General features: G+C 40.7%; 3 protein-coding genes and 1 non-coding gene across 5 annotated transcripts; 3 read left to right on the top strand and 1 right to left on the bottom strand.

Annotated features, from left to right (window-relative positions):
• Window positions 1–343: 343 nt before the first annotated feature.
• Window positions 344–7,586, top strand: kri1 (KRI1 homolog). Its single transcript, XM_041062319.1, has 18 exons — window positions 344–516; window positions 625–701; window positions 795–897; window positions 992–1,091; window positions 2,264–2,318; window positions 2,416–2,465; window positions 2,544–2,646; window positions 2,746–2,823; window positions 2,915–3,027; window positions 3,119–3,347; window positions 3,492–3,662; window positions 4,443–4,518; window positions 4,805–4,929; window positions 5,040–5,199; window positions 5,300–5,430; window positions 6,447–6,511; window positions 6,599–6,694; window positions 6,793–7,586. Exons 1-18 carry the CDS (start codon window positions 432–434, stop codon window positions 7,289–7,291), a joined length of 2,316 nt encoding a protein of 771 aa, XP_040918253.1. The 5' UTR covers window positions 344–431; the 3' UTR covers window positions 7,292–7,586.
• On the top strand, window positions 6,203–6,300 carry LOC121199155. Its single transcript, XR_005896411.1, has one exon. It is a non-coding gene; the product is annotated as a Z30 small nucleolar RNA (small nucleolar RNA).
• A 1,032-nt stretch (window positions 7,587–8,618) lies between the features above and the next one.
• Window positions 8,619–12,470, top strand: spc24 (SPC24 component of NDC80 kinetochore complex). Of its 2 annotated transcripts, XM_041062361.1 has the most exons (6): window positions 8,619–8,726; window positions 9,221–9,403; window positions 9,729–9,873; window positions 9,996–10,100; window positions 12,046–12,122; window positions 12,235–12,470. In XM_041062361.1, exons 2-6 carry the CDS (start codon window positions 9,238–9,240, stop codon window positions 12,339–12,341), a joined length of 600 nt encoding a protein of 199 aa, XP_040918295.1. In that variant the 5' UTR covers window positions 8,619–8,726; window positions 9,221–9,237; the 3' UTR covers window positions 12,342–12,470. The 2 variants fall into 2 exon arrangements, with proteins under 2 accessions (XP_040918295.1, XP_040918294.1); XM_041062360.1 differs by lacking the exon at window positions 8,619–8,726 and having other exon boundaries at window positions 9,216–9,403.
• A 2,843-nt stretch (window positions 12,471–15,313) lies between these two features.
• s1pr5a (sphingosine-1-phosphate receptor 5a) lies at window positions 15,314–19,043 on the bottom strand. The gene is made up of 2 exons (XM_041062343.1): window positions 18,827–19,043; window positions 15,314–18,039 (listed from the first exon to the last, which is right to left on the bottom strand). Exon 2 carries the CDS (start codon window positions 17,746–17,748, stop codon window positions 16,543–16,545), a length of 1,206 nt encoding a protein of 401 aa, XP_040918277.1. The 5' UTR covers window positions 17,749–18,039; window positions 18,827–19,043; the 3' UTR covers window positions 15,314–16,542.
• Between the last annotated feature and the right edge of the window lie 297 nt (window positions 19,044–19,340).

The raw sequence follows: 19,340 nt of genomic DNA, 5'->3' as shown, positions 1-19,340 counted from the left end.
AAAAAGCAATGCAGATAAAAAAAAAGAGAAAAAGAAGGCAATTCATGTGCTGTCAAAGGTTTTTTTATCCATTATGTTTGAAGGATTTCTGTATTTACTGTTACTGAGAGCAGAAAAATGCCTTTTTGTAAGTTTGTAATTTTTTTTTAATGCCTGTCACAATTTAAATATATATAAATAATAATAATATCTTCAAGTACGAAGGGGTGAGCAACATTAGTGAAACTGAAAATCCGCTCAACTTTTCATCAGAGAAACCTCTGGTTCTCGCGCCCCCTGCAGGACAAAGCGCGTCACCTCCACAGCTGATCTGCTCACCGGAAACCACGTGGTTCAGCGTTTCACATGCGTGTGTAGCAGCTGGAATGATTTCTCTTCGCTAGCGTGGAGTTTTCCTTTTAGCGCACTAAGTTTTCTCCATCTGTTAAAACATGTCAGGCAAAGCGGAACTGAAAATCAACCCCCAGTTCGCGCAGAAATATGAGAAATACCGACAGAAAGAGGAATTACAGAGGCGTAAGTCTGTCGCTGTTAGCTGACTGTCATGCTAACAAGTCAGCGTGGGGAAGTGTAGCTAGCATCAAGTTGTTGTAATTTTTTTCTGTGTCCTGTGTTGTTGTGCAGTGAAGGACCGATACGGAGACCGAGCTGATGACAGTGACTCTGAGACGTCTGAGTCCAGCTCTGAAGACAGTGAAGTGGTTAGCATCGCTGCTTCTCCTCTGTCTGTCCTCTGTCATTAGATAATACTGTCTCAATGAGGTTGTCTGACCTTTATTATCCCCTCCCACCAGGAGCTCGACCCAGAAGTTGAAAGGGATTTTTACAGAACATTGTCACTGCTGAAGAAGAAAGACCCGAAGATCTATGAGAAAGATGCAACGTTTTATTCAGAAGGTGATGGAGAAGTACAGTCACTGGTGTTGCCTTCACAGTCTGTTGGACATCTTTTTTGTCTTGTTATCAAATAATCTAAATGTCTTGCTTTCAGGTGCATCCACTAGTGACGAGAAGCCTTCAACCTCGAAGAAAACAGTAAAGCCCATGTATCTCAAGGACTATGAACGTAAAGTCATACTGGAGAGAGAAGGGTGAGTGAGCTCTGTGTTTTATAGTGTTTGACTGCACAACACAATCAGACCTCTGGGCCAGATTTATCTGACCTAACTGACCTAAAATTCTAAAAGGAGCATTTTTTGGGTCCTGTCTTCAAGGCTAAGGTGCTAACTTTGGAAATAATCATTCCGATCTGTGCTGATATTCAGAGGATCTCCAGAGGTGTCCTTGTTAGAAAATCCCAAGAAATGTTCGGGCAGAAACACAGTGAGCTTAGTAAAAGATACTGTTTGTATATTCAGTGTATTTGACTGACTAGGATGCCAAAAGGAAACACATACTCTATCAAAACAGAGTGCCATGTAACTTTATAGCCACAGGGAAAATATAGTTCTTCTTCAGCAGTGATGATTTGAGTCATTCACAACCACACTTTGATTTCTTTATAATCTCCTCTCTTTAAAATCTCACTCTTTCATTCTAGAGCTTAAATGATTTGGTAATTAATGGATTAGTTGATCCACAGAAAATTATTAGCAGCTGTTTTGATGATCAGCTGGTAATTTCAGTCATTTTATGCTTTTGCTTTCATAAATGTTAGGATTTGTTGCGTTTCTTTCTCATAAGTGACACTAAATATGAGGTATATTTGGGTTCAGATGAAACTTGGAATTGAAGGCAACACGCTTGGATATGATACTGGGCATTTTTCACAGTTTTCTGACATGTCATAGACAAAACCATTAAGTTAGTTGCAGCCCTAATTCATTCATTCTCCCACCAGTCAGTGTGTAGCAGTGGAAAAACAAACTGCTTTCAAGGAAATCATGCGTTCATTTATTTAATGATTCATGCATCAGAGATGCTCTTATTATATTCATATTGTCACACAGCTGAGTCAAAATTTGTACTGTTTGAAATGATGTAAATTTATTCTATAAACTGCACGAGAAGCTTGTCAGTGTTGACATAAGCAGCCTTTTGTTTATTGCTCATTGGTAGATGTCATTATGAAATAATTCTTATATACACACAAAAAAAAGTTTGCAAATTTAACCTCAGACTGTAACTGTCAGACAAACTACAGTCTGTCATTAGAATTTGGCTGAGTGATTCAGGTGAGTGTCGTAAAACAGCGAAGGGTTTGAACTCCTTGGTTGACTTTTAGAGTGATTCTAAAACAAAACTCTCATTTTTTATTTCACAGCAAATATGAAGATGATGACGACAGCGAGGATGAGGAGGCTGCTAGGAAAAGAGAGGTAGACGAAGTCATGCGATAACTTTGCTCCCTCATGAATTTGGAGATCCTTACCTACATCAGACATTTTAATCATCATTATTATTTTTGCTTTAAAGCGAGCGGCCTCTCCTAGCTACATTCAAGAGCAGAAGGAGCTGAAAGAAAGGTAAAGCTCAAATCATCTGAAGGCGTGTGTGGCACTTTTACTCGCAGCCTATTTACAGAAACCAAAATCTCTTGTCAGCTTCCAGAAGTTCATCCAGGACAGCAATGATGAGGATGAGGGCAGTGAGGAGGGCGGAGGGTCCCAGCTGCTGACCAGGAGGATCAAAACACAGGAGGAGAAGGTCGGAGGCTGGTACCTGGCATCTGCTCCTCCTCTTGGCGTAGATACATTCAAAAGCAATACAGATCAGCATAAACTGTTATCTGTTTTCTGTTTGTAGGACAAAGAAGAGGCAGACTACGTGGAATGGCTGAAAGGCCAGACTGAGCTCGAGGGTCCGGAAGAGGTGAAGGACATGGTGAGTGTGTGTAATCAGACAGGAGAGAGTGAAAGAAAGTGTATTGGAACGTTAATTACATTAATTTTAATGATGGTTTGTGATGAAACAGAAATATCTGAGAGACTACTGGAACGACCCAGAGTTGGATGAGAGGGAACGCTTCCTGAGGGATTATGTCCTTAACAAGGGCTACCTGGATGATGAGGACGACGACGATGAACGGTACGTCGCTGCCTGTCTGGATGTTAGGTTTGTTTTCCTGGGATGTGAAATGAAGGTGTATATGTTCTATAAATTCTCCTCATTCGTTCAGGATCCCAACCTACGACGAGGTGGTCCAGGAGGATGTGGAGGATTCTGAGGAGGAAGGGGAAACCTTCTTGCAGCGACAGGAGGACTTTGAGAGAAGCTACAACTTCCGCTTCGAAGAGCCGGACGCTCAGCAGATCAAGACCTACCCTCGCACCATCGCCACCTCTGTGCGCTCCAAAGATGACCGCAGAAAACGCAAAAGGGAGGAAGTGAAGGAACGGAAAGAAAAGGTATCACGTAAAAAATACTTATACTCTAACCCAGATCTTGATCCCTAAATATAAACCTTTGCTCTCTCTCTGATTCTTAGTATTAAATTATAATCTGCTTTCAGCTGTTAGCCAGTATAAACCCCTGTCCCACAATGATTGCAGGAGAAAGAACAGAAGCGGGAGCAACTGAAGCAGCTAAAGAACTTGAAGCGCAGCGAGATCATGGAGAAGCTGAAGAAGCTCCAGGAGCTGACTGGCAACGAGCAGCTCGCCTTCAGTCATGTAGACCTGGACGGAGACTTTGATCCACAACAACATGACCAGCTCATGCAGGTGGGTGTACAGCTGGTCCTGGATGCTATCAGAGTTTAAGCTAACATTAGCAGTTCTGCCACATCCTTTATTGGATTTGTATAAACAGTCATGATATTCACAGAAAGTCTTTATAGCCTATATATCATTTAGTAGGCTACCCTGCCATACAGATGAATATAATTAAACCAATGATTACTTGAGTCATTAATCTGGGATTGGGTTTGACAGCAGCCTGCTGGAAACTGTCCCTCTTGACTCTTGTCCATTTTCCAAGTGAAGCACAGCTCCATGCAAACGAGCCTAATGCCAAAATGAGGTCTTTTCCCCAGTCACAGGTGTATTAGTTGGCTAATTAGACTTCTTGGGGAAAGTATGGGTTCTCCTGCAGATCTGTTTATCAGAGAGAGACGCTTGGTTAGCGCCACCTCTTTATGTTAATAATGTCTCTGGTTTGACCCTCAGAACAGCCAACTTTCCTGTGGGTTGACACAGATGCTCCTGGCAGCACCTGTCACCAGGGCACTGTGCTAATAATTGAAGGCAGCTGATTGGACACAACTGCCTGCTGTGACGCCTGCCCAGCTCACACAGGTGTATTGTGTTTGGCTAGTTAGACATAACCACAGGAGCGTTAGTGTGCAGCTGTCTCCCAATTGAGAGCGTTCAAACCTGACTTCAGCCGATATGAGTGTTAGCTGAAAATGTTACTGCTTCTACTGCCCTTCTCTACTAAGAGAGCGCACTCAATTTTTCCTTTTTGAAGCACATAGAAGGTCACAATTTCTGTTCTGTTTGCAGAAATTCTTTGGCGATGAATACTACGGAGAGGAAGAAGAAGAAAAGCCTCAGTTTGATGATGATGATGAACTTGAGGGTAAACTTGTGTTTTCATTTCTTCTTCACCTCAGACCTGTCACTGCAACTTTTCCCTGCAGTTAGCAGTGAATGATAACTTATATTACACATGTAGCTAAAGGTTTAAAGCTTTTTCTTCACATTTGCAAGGAATCAGGAGAAAATTAATGTAATTTGGAGAAAATGCAGTAGTAGCTTGGATAGTGTGATTGGGAATTTTATAAAGAAACTTAATTCAATTAACTGCATGTAAATATTATACTGTCTGTAGATATAACTCGTGGCTTCTTGTGTGTGTGTAACAGAGCACTGGAACTGGGACACATGGACAGGAGAGGGACGAGAGGACGACTACATTGAAGACGAAGAAGACTACGGCGGAGAAGAATATGATGCCTCTGAGCCACACTGCGAAGACGAAGGCTTCGTTGTGAGTTGACAGGGTTTTTTCATCCTCACCTCAGCTGGTTACCTGCATGGGGCTTCTTTTATTGATGGTTAGGAGAAAGTCGCTCACCAGAGTTCATCCTGTTGAAATAGATGGATGCAGAGTACGACCCCAACCAACACACTGCCTCCAAGAAGCAGAAGAAACAGGAGAGGAAGATGAAGAAAAAGGAAATGCCCCAAATGGGCAAAAAGAGAAAGAAGTCTTACTTTGCAGAGGTCATCACTCAGAACAAGCCTGTGTTTGATCCTCGTAAGTGTTAGTAAACCTGCCGTTGAAACGTAACTACCCTTCTAACATTCAGTAATATCAGTTGTGGTTGTTACCAAACTGAAGGCTGTTTGTATTTCAGAGGAGAAGAGCTTCGAACAGTACTTGGACGAGTACTATAAACTGGACTATGAGGACATAATAGACGACCTCCCGTGCAGGTTTCGCTACAGGCAGGTCCTGCCCAACGACTTTGGCCTGAGCACTGATGAGGTGAGAACAGCAGCATTTTCAGCTCCAAATAACTGACTGCTCACTAAGCCCCCACACATCTCTTATTTACTGCTGCATTAGTTGGCTGAAAAGGCTGTCTCTGAACTTTTAATGGTTCAAAATGGCTCGTTTTAAAATGAGTATCTTGTAAAAGGGTGTAATATATTCACTTGACGTCTAAAAAAAGAAAAGGCTAAAGCTACATATCCCGGGCAAAGCTTAGCATCATTACAGTTAATTGTCCATTTAGAAGATATGGAAATAATAAATATTTATGTGCACAAATGGAACTAGTATTTGGCTGCTTAGCTAGTACTTGTTTCTATTTTCAAATCGTATATTTTCCTCCCAAATCCAATGTAGTGTGATAACATCCAGAATCTGCTCCTTCACAGCAGGCAAATGCCACACTGCACAGTGGATGTGCTGGTCTTGAACAGCGGTGTTTTCAGATAATCTTTAACCCCACAGAATGATGCAGTATGAAATGACTTTGGTCTTGGAAATACAACTTTGTTACTACTGTATGTAGTACACCAGTGAGCTGGGGATGCATGTGTTAGGGCAGACAAAGACACTTTAGTCTGTTGCTTTCACCCTTGCTCTTGTATGTACATTAAATCTCTTACTACAGACCCATGCACACCTCATCTGTGTGTAGTTACTGAGCTATGATTGGACAGTCATTAGATGGGGGAGGGCTTTTGTGAACAGTCAGTTGTAATATTGTAATTTGGGTAAAACCAAATAAAAACATTAGATGTCAGTAATGCTGCAGTGATGAGTCTGATAGGACTGATCTGGTATTGCTTCCCTCTGGGGAAAGCTCTGACCAGAGAATGATCTCAGTTTAATCTTCTCTCTGAGCAGACCACACAGTGATTACACAGAACAGCAGGCACGATCTCTAAAAAGCTTATGTATCTGATGATACAAAAAAAGGACCAAATATCAGTGTTGCATAATACATTGACTTGTTGATTTGAACTAATAAATGACTTTGGCTCTTTCCTCAGATTTTAAATGCTGATGACAAGGAGCTGAACCGATGGTGTTCTCTGAAGAAGACCTGCATGTTCAGGTACTGACCCTGTCTTTAAAGTGCTGTGCCTGTTCTGTTGTCTCAGGTTGGTTACTGCACCTGAAACTTTTTCTTTCATTCTCTCAGGTCTGAAAAGGAAGAGATGAGTGATTTGAAAAACTATAAAATCAAGGCTCAGAATGACAGGAAGAAGAAAGAAATCCTGAGCTCTGTATATACTGAGTGAGTACGACACAACGCACAAACTAATCAGACGTACCATGATAATAAATCCACCTTTACTGTATGTGTGACGGTGTTTATCTGAATTTAATCTACAGGGAAGATAAAGAGTTGGCAGAGGCTAAAACTAAGGTGGGGAAGAAGAGAAGAGATCGTCTGAAGAACACTGAGAAGCGAGGCAGAGAAGCAGAGGATGGTGATGCAACCTCTGTTATGGACCCTACAGATGAGACGCTCACCCAGGCTCTAAGAGAGGCAGGGGACAATGTGGAAGAAGAGGAGGAAGAGATTCTGATACCCAAGAAAAAGAAGATGAAACAGGAAGAGGAACCCCAGGTTACTGCTGACGAAGCAGCAGATAAAACAGACGAGGTAAAAGACAGGACTGAGAGGCCAACATGGTCCAAGAAGAAGCACAAGCGTTCAGGTGGGCGCCTCATATCAGGAACCGCCAGGGTGAAAATAGGCGGCCGTGAGTTCAGTAGACAGAGACTGAAGGCCTACGGTCTGAACCCCAAGAGACTGTACTTCAGACAGATCGGCAGACAGAAAAGAAAAGCACAGGAGAAGAAAGAAAAGCAGAAAAACAAGGAGTGATGATTTCCACTGAGCCACTGTCTTAGTACAGTCTGCTGGTTTTTATCGTCTAATGAATAAATTCATTATTAGGAATGGTTCATTATCTGTTGTTTTATGACCTTATATTTGATTTCAACCTAAAACTATGGATTTTTTTACTTGTACCCTATTTACAATTGAGTGCAGTTAGCTTCTCACCATAAGCCCAGAAATTATGGGGCAGGTAGTGAGTTGAACCCATTCTATCTTGCTGTGTTTCTTATTGTGAACATTTAGATTTCACAAACTGTAATAAACATGCAGTAAAACTCTTGATTTCTGTGCATTTTTAGACATATCTGACAAAGTTTGTTGGTGATGTAAAAAGATGCTTAAAGTTTAAGAGAATCTTTTAATCCTAATTTAACCCACATCTATAATCTGCTGGCCTTCCTGTGTCCTTCCACAGTTGTTTGAACAAATATTTGAGCCATAGATAAGCTGTGTGCTACAAGGTGTGAACCAGGTGGAAAGATACTATAAAATAAGTACATGCTTATATTGTGTGGGGGTGTGGTAATAGTTATGCAGAAACACTTAAAAGTTTGAGCTGCTCCATGATTCTTAAGTTTTCCTTTTGTTTGTAAGCAAAAATACATTAACATGGCTGTATATAGACAACACTCCAACAATGTAATCATATCTGTTTGTCTTGACTATGAACATAAGATGTAGGCACTATTTGAAAGTGTAGTGAATGGGCCAACTGTTAGTGCTGCTAGTAACCATTCACAAACCAACTAGCAGCTAGTTGGTTTGTGAATGGATAAATGTAGCATTCAGGTTAGATAAATTGTTTAGTGATAACCCACAGTTTATTCATACATTTTTCTGTAGTATGCAGAAATGAAGGAGTTTGTTTCATTTAAGGCCTAATGCCTTTAAAGCTTAATATTCCTAAAGTGCCTGTGTTTTGAAATTATCCTTTTAAGATTAAAAAAATAATTACAATAAATAGTAATATGTTGGTCCATGCATGTTCAAACAATGAAATGAAAACACATGTAAACACCTTTATATTTTTTTATACAGGCTCCTGTTTCTTGGACCATTTTTCCTATCTTATACTTTTAGTTAATTAAAATGTGCCAAACAAGCACAATGTCAAGGGAAAACAAAGAGAATGAATATGAATATTTAAAAACAGTATGAACAGGAGACGAATAACGAGAGAAAAATGGTTGTTTTTTTGTTTTATTAACGCCAGAAACTTAGGAAGACAAGAACACACACTGCATTTCTTGGTATTCTTCTTTTGAATGTGGTATAGTCACAGTGTAACGGCTCTCTCTCTCCTGTGCAGTAGGTGGCGGTGTGCTATAAGAGGCTGGAGGAAATCCGCCAATAACCAAAGAAGAAGAAAATAAGAGGCGCGCTCAGGCTCTGAGTTTGAATCACGGAAAGGATCTGTCGGGTGTGTTTGAATGCTTGAATTTTACCAATAAGTGTCTTATTTTTCCTATAAACTGCGTTCTCACTAGTTAGATAGAAAGTCGGTAATGTTATTGTAACATGTAACGTGTAACATTTTTTATTATCAAACTTTAGCTAGCCACGTAACTAACGTTTAAACTGTACGTAGTTAACGTTGTAAACACGGTAAACAAAACGAGGTTTCACGCACTTTAGCTAATGTGTTACTCGACTGTTGCTTTTATCAAGTTAAAAATTCAGAGAGAGGGCCCGTTTCTGAAAGTAATGCAGAGTTATTTGAATAAGTTAGCGTTAGTGAGATTCAGCGTTGAGGTAACTGTTGAAAGAAGCATTTAGATATTGTTTTTTACTGTTGGTACAAATGTGAAGCTCAACAAACCTTGATGAGTTGTCACTCATTGCCCCTTGCGAGGTAAAACTACAAACTAATATCTAATAATAATATTTTCTTGTTTGTTTAATCTCTTCTGTTAGCTGCCAGTGCCACCACAATGGCTCAGGGTCATAAGTTTCAAGACTTGGAGGAGACGGGAGAGGAGATACTGGCCTTCATCAACAGCAGCAAGACCGAGAAACTCAAACTCATGAAAGATGAATATCAGGCCCTTTTTGATCAGCACATTGAAACAAAGAAGATTGTGACACAGATTTTAAAAGGCAAGTAATCAGACATTTAATGGTGTCTTGTTTCTCGTTAGCTCTCAGTGTTCTCCACTATTCTGTTTTCCTGTATTTGTGTGGAAGACTGTGTCTCATTTACACTATATATATATATATATATATATATATATATATATATATATATATATATATATATATATATAAGATTGGGTGTCAGCCAAATGTAGCTTGTTTACATCTCCTGTACTTTCTAGCTCACAGTGTTTCAGACCTGGATCCAGTGCTTCTTATCTTCATCTGCAGAATTCTCCCTATGTCTTTACTCCTTTGTCATCTCACTGTCACTGTCCATTGCCCACAGAAGAGGCTCAGATTGAAGAAAGTGTGGGCCAGAGGCTGCTGGACATGGAGGAGGAGAAGAAGCAAAAGGAGAGGGACCTGGAGAGTCTGGAGGAGCAGCTGAGGCAGTGCATAGCCAAGAGCCAGATCACTGACTCAGAATTACAGTATCCTTTTATTGCTTGTTTGTGTTTGCAGTGGACATAGTCAGATCTTTTCAGTGTCATTTATGAATCCCGTCCAGCTGCTTTCACCCTTTTCTTTGTTAGCATCCTTAACCCTCCTCCAGGTTCCTGAAGGGAGAGTTAGAGAGTCTGAGAAACACTGAACACGAGCTTGAGACTCTTCAGAGCGAGGTGGATGAAGACACCACAGAGGTTATCCCTTCAGCAGTGTGAGTATCACATATTCAGTAATGAAACTGCCACACTTTAGAAAGTCTGACTTCTATGAAGTTTTGAACTGCCCCTTTTTCAATCGTTGAGGCGTCTCCAAATGTTTTTTTGTTTTTTTTTTAATTTCACTTCTGTTTTGACAGATCTGCATTGCTGCAGGAGGTTTGGTTGGAAAAGTCTCAAAAAAGAAGCTGAATTCCTTTTAAGAAAAAGTGCTAAACATTTTCTGGATTAAGCTTTTTTAAACGGAGGGTTAGTAAGGATTCGCCTCCTTTTTCTGTTTCATATAATTATAAACCGAATATCTTGCGTTTTGGAGTGTTGGTCAGACAAATCAAGACATTTGAAGACTTCGTCTTGAGCTCTGGCAAAATTATAATGAGTATTTCTCACTCACAGTCTTCTCACACTAAGATTTTATAGACAAAATGATTGATGAATTAGTCAAGAAAATAATCTATAGATGAATCAACTTTAAAGAAAAAATGACACTACTCACAATAAGTTAGGGATATTGTGAGAGACTCAGTGGATGTCATACATACGGTGTTTGTTTCACTTCAGAGATTTTTGGGATAGGGAGGCAATTGTATTGGGGTGATAGACACACCTCATTTTGTGTTTTCCACATAATGGTCTCACTGTGTACAGTGTGCCTTACATATTGGGGCCATTACCAAAAAATACTAAAAGACAACCATTTTCAATGTGACATCAATTTCAACATTCTGTGGGTATAAAAAGCTGGTATTGTCAGTAAGTTATTCCAAGTTCATCATTCAAACAGCCATGAACACGCGACGTCACTTAATGAACGAGCAGCGCCACCTGGCCATAGCGTGCCTTCGGGTCGGTGGCAGGCAGTCAGATGTTGCTCGTGAACTTGGTGTGTCTCAAAGTGTCATCAGCAGACTTGCATCAAGACACAGAACTACTGGCAGAGTTCATGACAGACCCAGGAGTGGAGCCCCACGAGTGACAGACCGCAACGATGACCAGTACCTAAGGACCTATACACTCAGACATCGTTATGCAACTGCCACACAGCTGCAGGCCCATTTACGAGATGTGAGGGGTACTAGGGTTTCCAGACAAACCATTCGCAACCGACTCCACCGCTTCGGCTTGAATGCCAGACGACCGTTGCAGGTGACTCCACTGAGACCAAGATACAGCTGTGGACGTTTACTGTGGGCACAAGACCGTGTGACCTGGACAATGCAGCAGTGGTCTACCAGCTCGACTTCAGGAAGTCGGAGTGCCTCATATGGTATGGCCAGCAATGTCCCCTGACCTGAACCCCATAGAGCACGTCTGGGACCAGCTGAAGCACAGACTGGATGATCGTACCCCACCCCCATGTGACCTGGCAGAACTGCGTGTAGCACTTGTGGAAGAGTGGAACGCATTGCTTCAGAACACCATCATGAGGCTAGTGAGGAGCATGAGACGTCGCTGTCATTGCAGTAAATGGTGGAAACACCCGCTACTGACATTGTCAGTTTTTGTTATTTGGGGCTATCCTTGTTATTGTCTAAATTTTTGGGGTAATAAATATTAAACTAATGCAAATGTTGTTTCTTCTCATTCATTATTAGTAATATCAAAGGGAACTTTTACTTATTTCATTAAAATTCAGACCAAATAGGAAAAGCACTCATATAAATAACAATATCCCTAACTTATTGTGAGTAGTGTAATTAATTAGTTGCAACCTCACAGCTGTGGCCGTCAAATCAAGAAGGCATCACTGCGTGCTTTGATGAAATTAGAGCAAAAAAAAAAAACAAACCTGTGTAGAACACAAGATTTGAATAACTCTCACTTTGCTCTTTCACAGACTGAGGTTGACCCAGGAAGCTTTCAGGTTCCAGCAGATGCACTGAAGACTTTAGAGTGATGTGATGTTATTTTCAGATTTTTTTTTATATCTTCCATCTGCAGGTATGTGGCTCAGGTGTACTACCTAATAACCAAGATCAAGTGGGAGTACAATACACCACCCAACGTCGTGAAAGGAGGTACAGTTTCCCTTTTAGTGGTTATTTTTGTGTACACAGTATTGTGCGTTGTGTCAGTGAAAGTGTCTGATAATATGGCCTCACTATGTAAGTTTGCTTCCTCTTCTTGTAGTGCACTATGGTGCAGACCTGGCAACTCCCATCAACATTGACACCTCTCTGCGATCTCGGAGTGAAGTAAGCGACCAGCTGTGGGGCTTTGTGAGCACTGAGTGGTAGAGGAAGGATGGTGGTGTGTAGTCAGTAATGTTGTGTACGTTATATATTAGTCTGTTAATGTGTTTGTTGTTTTCATATGTTCTATATAAACATCTGTATTGATTTTGAAATTAAATCTCTGAGACCAGTGGTTTAGTAGTTATTCTTTAATGAATGTCTGCACCATGGATTCATAAGGGCATTTTGTGGTGTCAGTAGAGGCTAAGTGGGGAGTCGGTCACTAGGTGTCACTGCAGAGCTTTTTAGTGCTGAAGTGAGTTCTGTAAATGACTACGTGGTTTCCTTGGAACTACACAAACTTAGATGAAACATAGCAGAGAAACAGACTCCTTCATCCATTTTTTTTCAATGATCTTTTTGTTACAGCTTCATACTTGCGTCTCTTTGACAAGACAGCCATCTCCATGACAACTGAACAAACTCTGCTTGTGGAGGGAGGCAGTGAGATGCTGTTGAAAGCCTTCGAAGACTCTAGTAGGTGGATTAGTCAAACTACTGTTTAAACCAGTGGTTAGCAGCCGTTTTTATCAGCACAAGCACGTAACCCAGTGTCTCTCCATCAACACCCCCAGTCACATACAAAGTGTTCTCACTGTGATTTTTAATATAAATGTGGAAATCCCTACACAGTTTTTATATAAGTGAACTGTCAGTTTAGGTTGCTCAGGCCTTCACACTCATACTGCTAGAAGCTGAGGTAAATTATTTCAACTGTTTATTCCTACATTTAGCCAACTATTCCCACAGAATATTCTTTATCTTTTATCCAACCATTTCAAGTGTTTGTTTGCTTTTAGCCAACTGTTTCAGCAGTTTATCCATTAGTTTTATTAACTACTTTAACTGTTCAACCTTACAGTTAGATAATTATTTCATCTGTTTAATAATTATTTAAACAATTCCAGTCATTCATCTTTACTTTTAACTTTCTGTTTCAATCATTTGCTTGTTATGTTTAGCTAACCTAAAGCTAAACTTCTCTGCTTGGATGCTAACTAGTTTGCAGCTTGCAGTCGTCATATGCGGTGACAGCTGACTCAGATTGACAGGCAACATACCGGTTGTTGTAAATTTACTTAAGATCGACATCGTACCAATTTGTAATCCTGTTTTGCTCGTTTATTTTGTAATCCTAATATAAATATATTGATATATATTAGTTAATCAAATCATAAATGCTATTTTTTTAGTTCAGGTAAGTTAATGTAGTTGAGTTTTGCATGTATCCCCAGGACAGTGGTTCACAAACGGTTTGGAGCTACTGCAGAAGGGGTGTCGACAACCAGGGGAAAAATACGGAGTGAAACTAAGTTGAATGAATGTGATTCGTGTGGGGAAAATGATCAAAGAAAGGTTTGCTGATGCTTTCGTGGGGACTTTTATTTCACGAAGATCCAACTTGGATACTTTTTTTTTTTTTTTTTTTTAATCAGTTACTTCTCCTATCATTGTTCATGACTGATTGCCCCAGGGTCACTGAATCACTGGTGTAGGCCAGACAAGCTTGGTTCTCATTGGCTGAGGAGGTTAGGGACATTCTACTGTTGTGAGAAGTAATATTGCTGATTGCAGGTTAACACTGTTAACAAATTTTATTGTCTGACATTATTGTCTTTTGCTGATATATTTAGAAATCAGTTCGATACCAGTTCGTTAGTATTGTTGCCATCTGTAAGTGTAGCTGTACAATATAAATAACTACATTTACCTCTGTAATATGATGACAATCAGACAGGATAATGGTGAATTAGCATAATAAATTATATCATAATGAGGCCAAGATGCTGAAATAGAAATTTATATCCAGGAGACACTGACAACGCCCACGTACATTTTCTGCATTGCAAGGCATATCTGTTGGCTTATTATTCACCCGTATGTCTGCTCTGCTGAGAACTGAAACTCTCTCCTTCTTTGAAAAGGAGCTACGATTGTGTACCACCTCTGCACAGCGCGTGGTCGGCAAGATGACATATGCTGCTGTGGAAGCTCATACTCGCAAATACCATAGCTTGTAAGAACCACACACCCTTATGTGGTTTCCTTACGATAAACAATGTCTTAAGTAGACAGGTTTGTTTCTGCAACTTCATCTTTTCCTTGTAGCGTGTCATATAAAGTGGTTTAACAAGTGGTTTGTTAGTTCAGAGCTCTTATCACTTTGTCTTTATCACTTCTGTTGCTGCTCCTCAGGTCTGAGAAGGCAACTGAGGTTTCACTTTGGACTGTTCGGTGTCAGTACTGATCAGAATTATTGGAGTTTTCCTTCACTGTCACTTGGATTTTACTAGATTCACTGTTTATGGTTAATTCGGAATCAGCTTCTGTACATTTAATACTTAATCAGTTAAATTAGAATTAGTAAGTTGTTTCATTACTTTACGTAGGGTTTAGAATGTGTTGGTGTTAGATTTAATTTGATGTAATACCTTCAACTGAAGTTGTGTTGCATCAAGGCCTCTGTGACGCAGTCTCAAAAAACATCTTAAGCTACGCAAGGATGCGGTTTATTGTTGGGCGGTTGGGCTGCATTTGATTTGCAGTGGTTTCTATGTTCTTGTTACACTATTTATTTACATAGTACATATACATTAATAAACCTGAACGTGTTGGCATAAAGAAAAAAAAGATGTTAGTTAATTTAATATGTAATTGGAAAAAAAAGATTAGCAAGTTAAAATCAGTGTGGTAAAAATTCATTGATTTTTTTTGTCTCAGTATGGGAAAAGTATGTGACAAATTTTACATATTTAGATGGATTGATTGATTGCAATTTATCAAACTGTGCTTTGTGTGTCTAATCACTACGGTGAGTTCTGTGCTTACATTGTTCAGCCATGAGAAACGGGAGGCTCGCCGATCAGTGAGAGACGTGAGGCTTTCAGACATTAATCGTGTGAAACTTCTGAGAGAGAAAACTGCATCAGGTGACTCACTTTCATGACTAAAGAATATACAAACGTATATGTAAACATCATTCACACGTTTATTCAGTGCACATATAAAACTGACATCATAACTTAAACAAGATTTTTACAATACAAAATGCAGCTCAGAAAAGGCTATAGATATTTACAAGGTATACTTAAAAAAAAATCAGTAAATATATATTTTTCTCTTTACATTTACATTTACAGTATTACATTTAGTAAAGTGTTAATGTCACTATTACTACAATGAAATTCCCCAGATCTTTAAAGCCCACACACACACTGCTGCCTGGCTTTTGACAATTTCTTTCTCATGGGATGAGATCATATCTGTACTCCTTGACGAGAAAAATAGATTAGCATCATTTCATTGTAAGGTGAAGTTTATCCCAACAAGATAGCTCTGAAGACTCAGTTTTGTTCACAAGCTCTCCCATGGAGATGCAAATATTCTAGTTTGTGAAACCAAGAAGGCGTCAACAAACCTCCACTGTCAGCTTTTATTGCTTATAGTCATTCATCATGTGTTGCTACATATGTTGAAGGGACCTCCAAAGCTGCAAACCACCCGGCACAACTCTCCATATGACGTCTTCAGTGCGTCTCCTGGCCACTGAGCCTCTGATGTTGGTCGAGGGGGACCTCTACCCAGCATTGCTGCTGACCAAAACTCACATGGCAGAAATTACATGGTTTTGGCAGCAGAGTTTGGGTGTGGATGCTCCGTGTTTGTAACAACATATCATTATATGTTACACAGGGAGAGGAGATAAGGATAAATCTCAGGCTTGGGCTTTTGGCCTGGTCTTTCAGATGTACAGCATAATTGGCTGTATTTATGCAAAACGTCTGCACACAGTCTTTGATTTCATAGAATGAAATGACATTTTACCAGAGGCAACATCCTCTGACAAATACTGGCGCTCTTTTGTCTAACAGACAAACTTCTAGCTGCTATTAAGGCACGGACATTAATGTTTTTCATGATCACACTATTATAGAAATATGCACAGATAATTTTTTTTTTTAAAAAGTTAATGCCTTTCTCCCAATTCAGACATATGTCAAATACATCGAACTTATGCTGCTCGTGAAGATTAATAATACCGAAACTGTGACAGAGCTCAAAATAAAACCTCAGCTCTTCTCAGGCCCGCTTCGCTACAGCACATATGCAGCTCAGTTCAGAGAGAAGCCGCCCGGCTGTGTCAGTGGTCCGGTTCTTAGTCTGAATGCTTAATCTCAGGGTAAAGTCAAAAAGAGCCTCTGGGTCATGTCTTACACATCCTGGGGTAAATGGCTTTGATAGTAGATGGTGTAAAGTTACCGGAGGACACTGTCGTCTCCAGTCCCTCCAGTCTGTGAGAGGCTGCGTCAGTCTTGCTGGTGCTGCACTCCAGGAAGGGTATCCCGATCTTCTTCACTTGTCCGTCATTTGTTAAGAGGCAGGGTCGGCAGAGCAACTTGAGGATGGCCTTCCTCATGTCCTTACTGGTCAGGGTGTAGATGATAGGGTTAAGGAGGGAGTTGAACATTGCGATGCCCAGGAAATAGTCTGCCTTAAACAGGACCTCACAGCTTTTGGCTGGACAGCAGAAGTCCAGCAGGAGGAAGATGAAGAGGGGCAGCCAACATGCGATGAAGACTCCCAGGACTATGGTGACCGTCTTCAGCAGAGCCATGTACTTCTGGGACTTGCGGTAAAGGCCTTTGCGATGTGGGACTGAAGCAAGGCGCTGAGTGTTGGCCTTGACGATACGGAAGATGCGGACATACAGCACCACAATGGACATGAGGATGGCACTGAAGACGGTGATGCAGAAGAGGATGTAACTCTTAGAGTAGAGCGGTAGGACCGTGGAGCACTGGTCCAGCTGACCCATACAGTTCCAGCCCAGGACAGGCAGAACCCCCAGGAACACAGACAGCACCCAGCTGGCTCCAATCAGAGCAAACATCCGCCCCTGTTTGTCCCCCTGGTACGGCTTCATCCTGACCATGGTGACATGGCGCTCTATGGCAATTGCCAGCAGACTGATGACAGAGGCGGCCAGCATGATGAACACACCCCCCTCCCTCAGGAACCACAGCACTGGGGTCATGTTTAATGTGTTGGCACCTGATGTTATGAGGTTTACCATGTAAGTGAAACCTGCCAGCAGGTCAGAGAGAGTTAAGTTGCCCAGTAAATAGTACATGGGCAGATGGAATTTCTTGTTCTTCCAGATGGCCAGCAGCACCACAGCATTTTCAGCAACTATAAGCAGGCAGACCAGCAGAAAAGCTATGGCCTCTGGTTTCAGTCCATCCCTGTACTTGGTCCCGTTCAGTTTCCCTGTGTAGTTGTAGTGCTCTATGATGACTGCGTTGCTCTGGTACTCACGAAACATCCTCAGCAGCTTTCCTGTTGAGGGGGCCATGGGGTTCTCAGACGGGGCTACAGCAGCATAGGCAGCATGGAAAGACTCTGTGGACATTTTTGTTATTTCCCAGCAGTAGTTGCTTCTTTTCCTTTTTCTTTTCTTCTTTTCTTATGTATCTTTGAAATTAGATCCACTCATAAGCTGTCACATAGTCCTCTGGTTGTGCATTATTTCTTCTTCCTTCTGTACTGAAAGCTTAAATAGAGAGAAGGCGAAGGCTGCTGCAGAGGAAAAGGTGTTCCTTTTGAAGCTATCGAATAGGATTTCCTGTGGTTTGAAAATTTTCCTCCAAGAAAAATCAGACTCAGTGCCCAGACTGCGCACTAGGAGGCGATGAGAGCCAGCCTGCATATAAAAAGAGGAGAAGAAAGTTAGTTGTTAGTGAAACGAAATAAAAACGACACTTAACAACAGGAATTACAATATAAAACAAATTTATTCTTCTTCTGTGCATTCTCCAATATGCAGAATGCACAGAGAGAATTGAAATATAAAAGCCATCGTATCAATATGAATAATAAGTGGGAAAAAATAACCACTTGTAGCAATAACTTTTTTTTTTTTTTTTGCTACGGGGGAAAAGGTTTAAGCTTCAATAAGAATAAAATGCGAAAACACTTTCAAAGTGTCAGACAAAGTTTTAACTGAACAGTTTCCTTCATTTTCTGACCTTAGTGACTGTGTTTTCCTCTCCAGATTTAAGCACATATATTTTACATTTTTAAACATATAGGACACAAGAACAGGAATCGAACTCGCAGCTTACGTTTGTGTTTATGTATTATTTGTGCATAATTGCGCGTAAATATGCGTAAAATACGCATTAAGTATCCAGGCAAATCTAATTCCAGATAATCAGACGGGGTTTATTTATTAGTTTCTTTACATACAGATCCAGTTGTTTTTGGTATACATACAGTAAATGGTGCAGTAAATCTGAGCTTATGTACAGTTTAATATCGGAATTGTCTGTATTATAGCGATTCTACACGAGTTTAAATGACCACTCACATGCAGTAAAATCATTACTAGTGCACTACCGAGCAGCACAGACACACTTCACGATACATTATCGGACCAACATATTAAAAACAGAACTTTAAAACAAAACAAAACAAACTTTACCACTCACCTGTAAAATCGTGTAAATATCCAGTGAAGCTGTTTAGCAGCAGGAGTGATCCCACGGCCGGAGGAGAGCAGGCTCTGTCGATCAGAGCGCAGCACAGAGACATGTGAGTGTGATGTGGGAACAGAGCAGGGCAGGACTCACTCAGGCAGAGGGTTGGTCTACAGTGTCTGTGCCCTTCAACGATTTTTCTCCCTCCTCCTCCTGACCCCTGCAGGATTTTTTTTTTCTTCTTCCAGATTTAGTCTCAGGAAGAACTGGAGATCTATGACACATTATGTGTTTCTGTTTGTCACTGAGGACGAAAGTGAGATTTTCACTTTATCAGTTTGCCCTCAGGTAGTTAGTTCTGTAAAGTGGTGCCAAGTGCATTTTCCTTCAAAGTCGTTTGTATTCCGTGTGGTTTGTTATTATTGGCAGTTGAGTTATTCTGGCAGTTGATCATTTTAGCTCTATGTTGCTCTTCAGGTTTGTCAAACTAGGAGGAAAGCTCTCTCTCTCTCTCTCTCTCACTCAC

Source organism: Toxotes jaculatrix, chromosome 18 (assembly GCF_017976425.1).
Source record: "Toxotes jaculatrix isolate fToxJac2 chromosome 18, fToxJac2.pri, whole genome shotgun sequence".
Taxonomy (NCBI): domain Eukaryota; kingdom Metazoa; phylum Chordata; class Actinopteri; family Toxotidae; genus Toxotes; species Toxotes jaculatrix.
The sequence above is the reverse complement of the archived record's forward strand: the minus strand, read 5'-3'. Positions and strand labels throughout refer to the sequence as shown.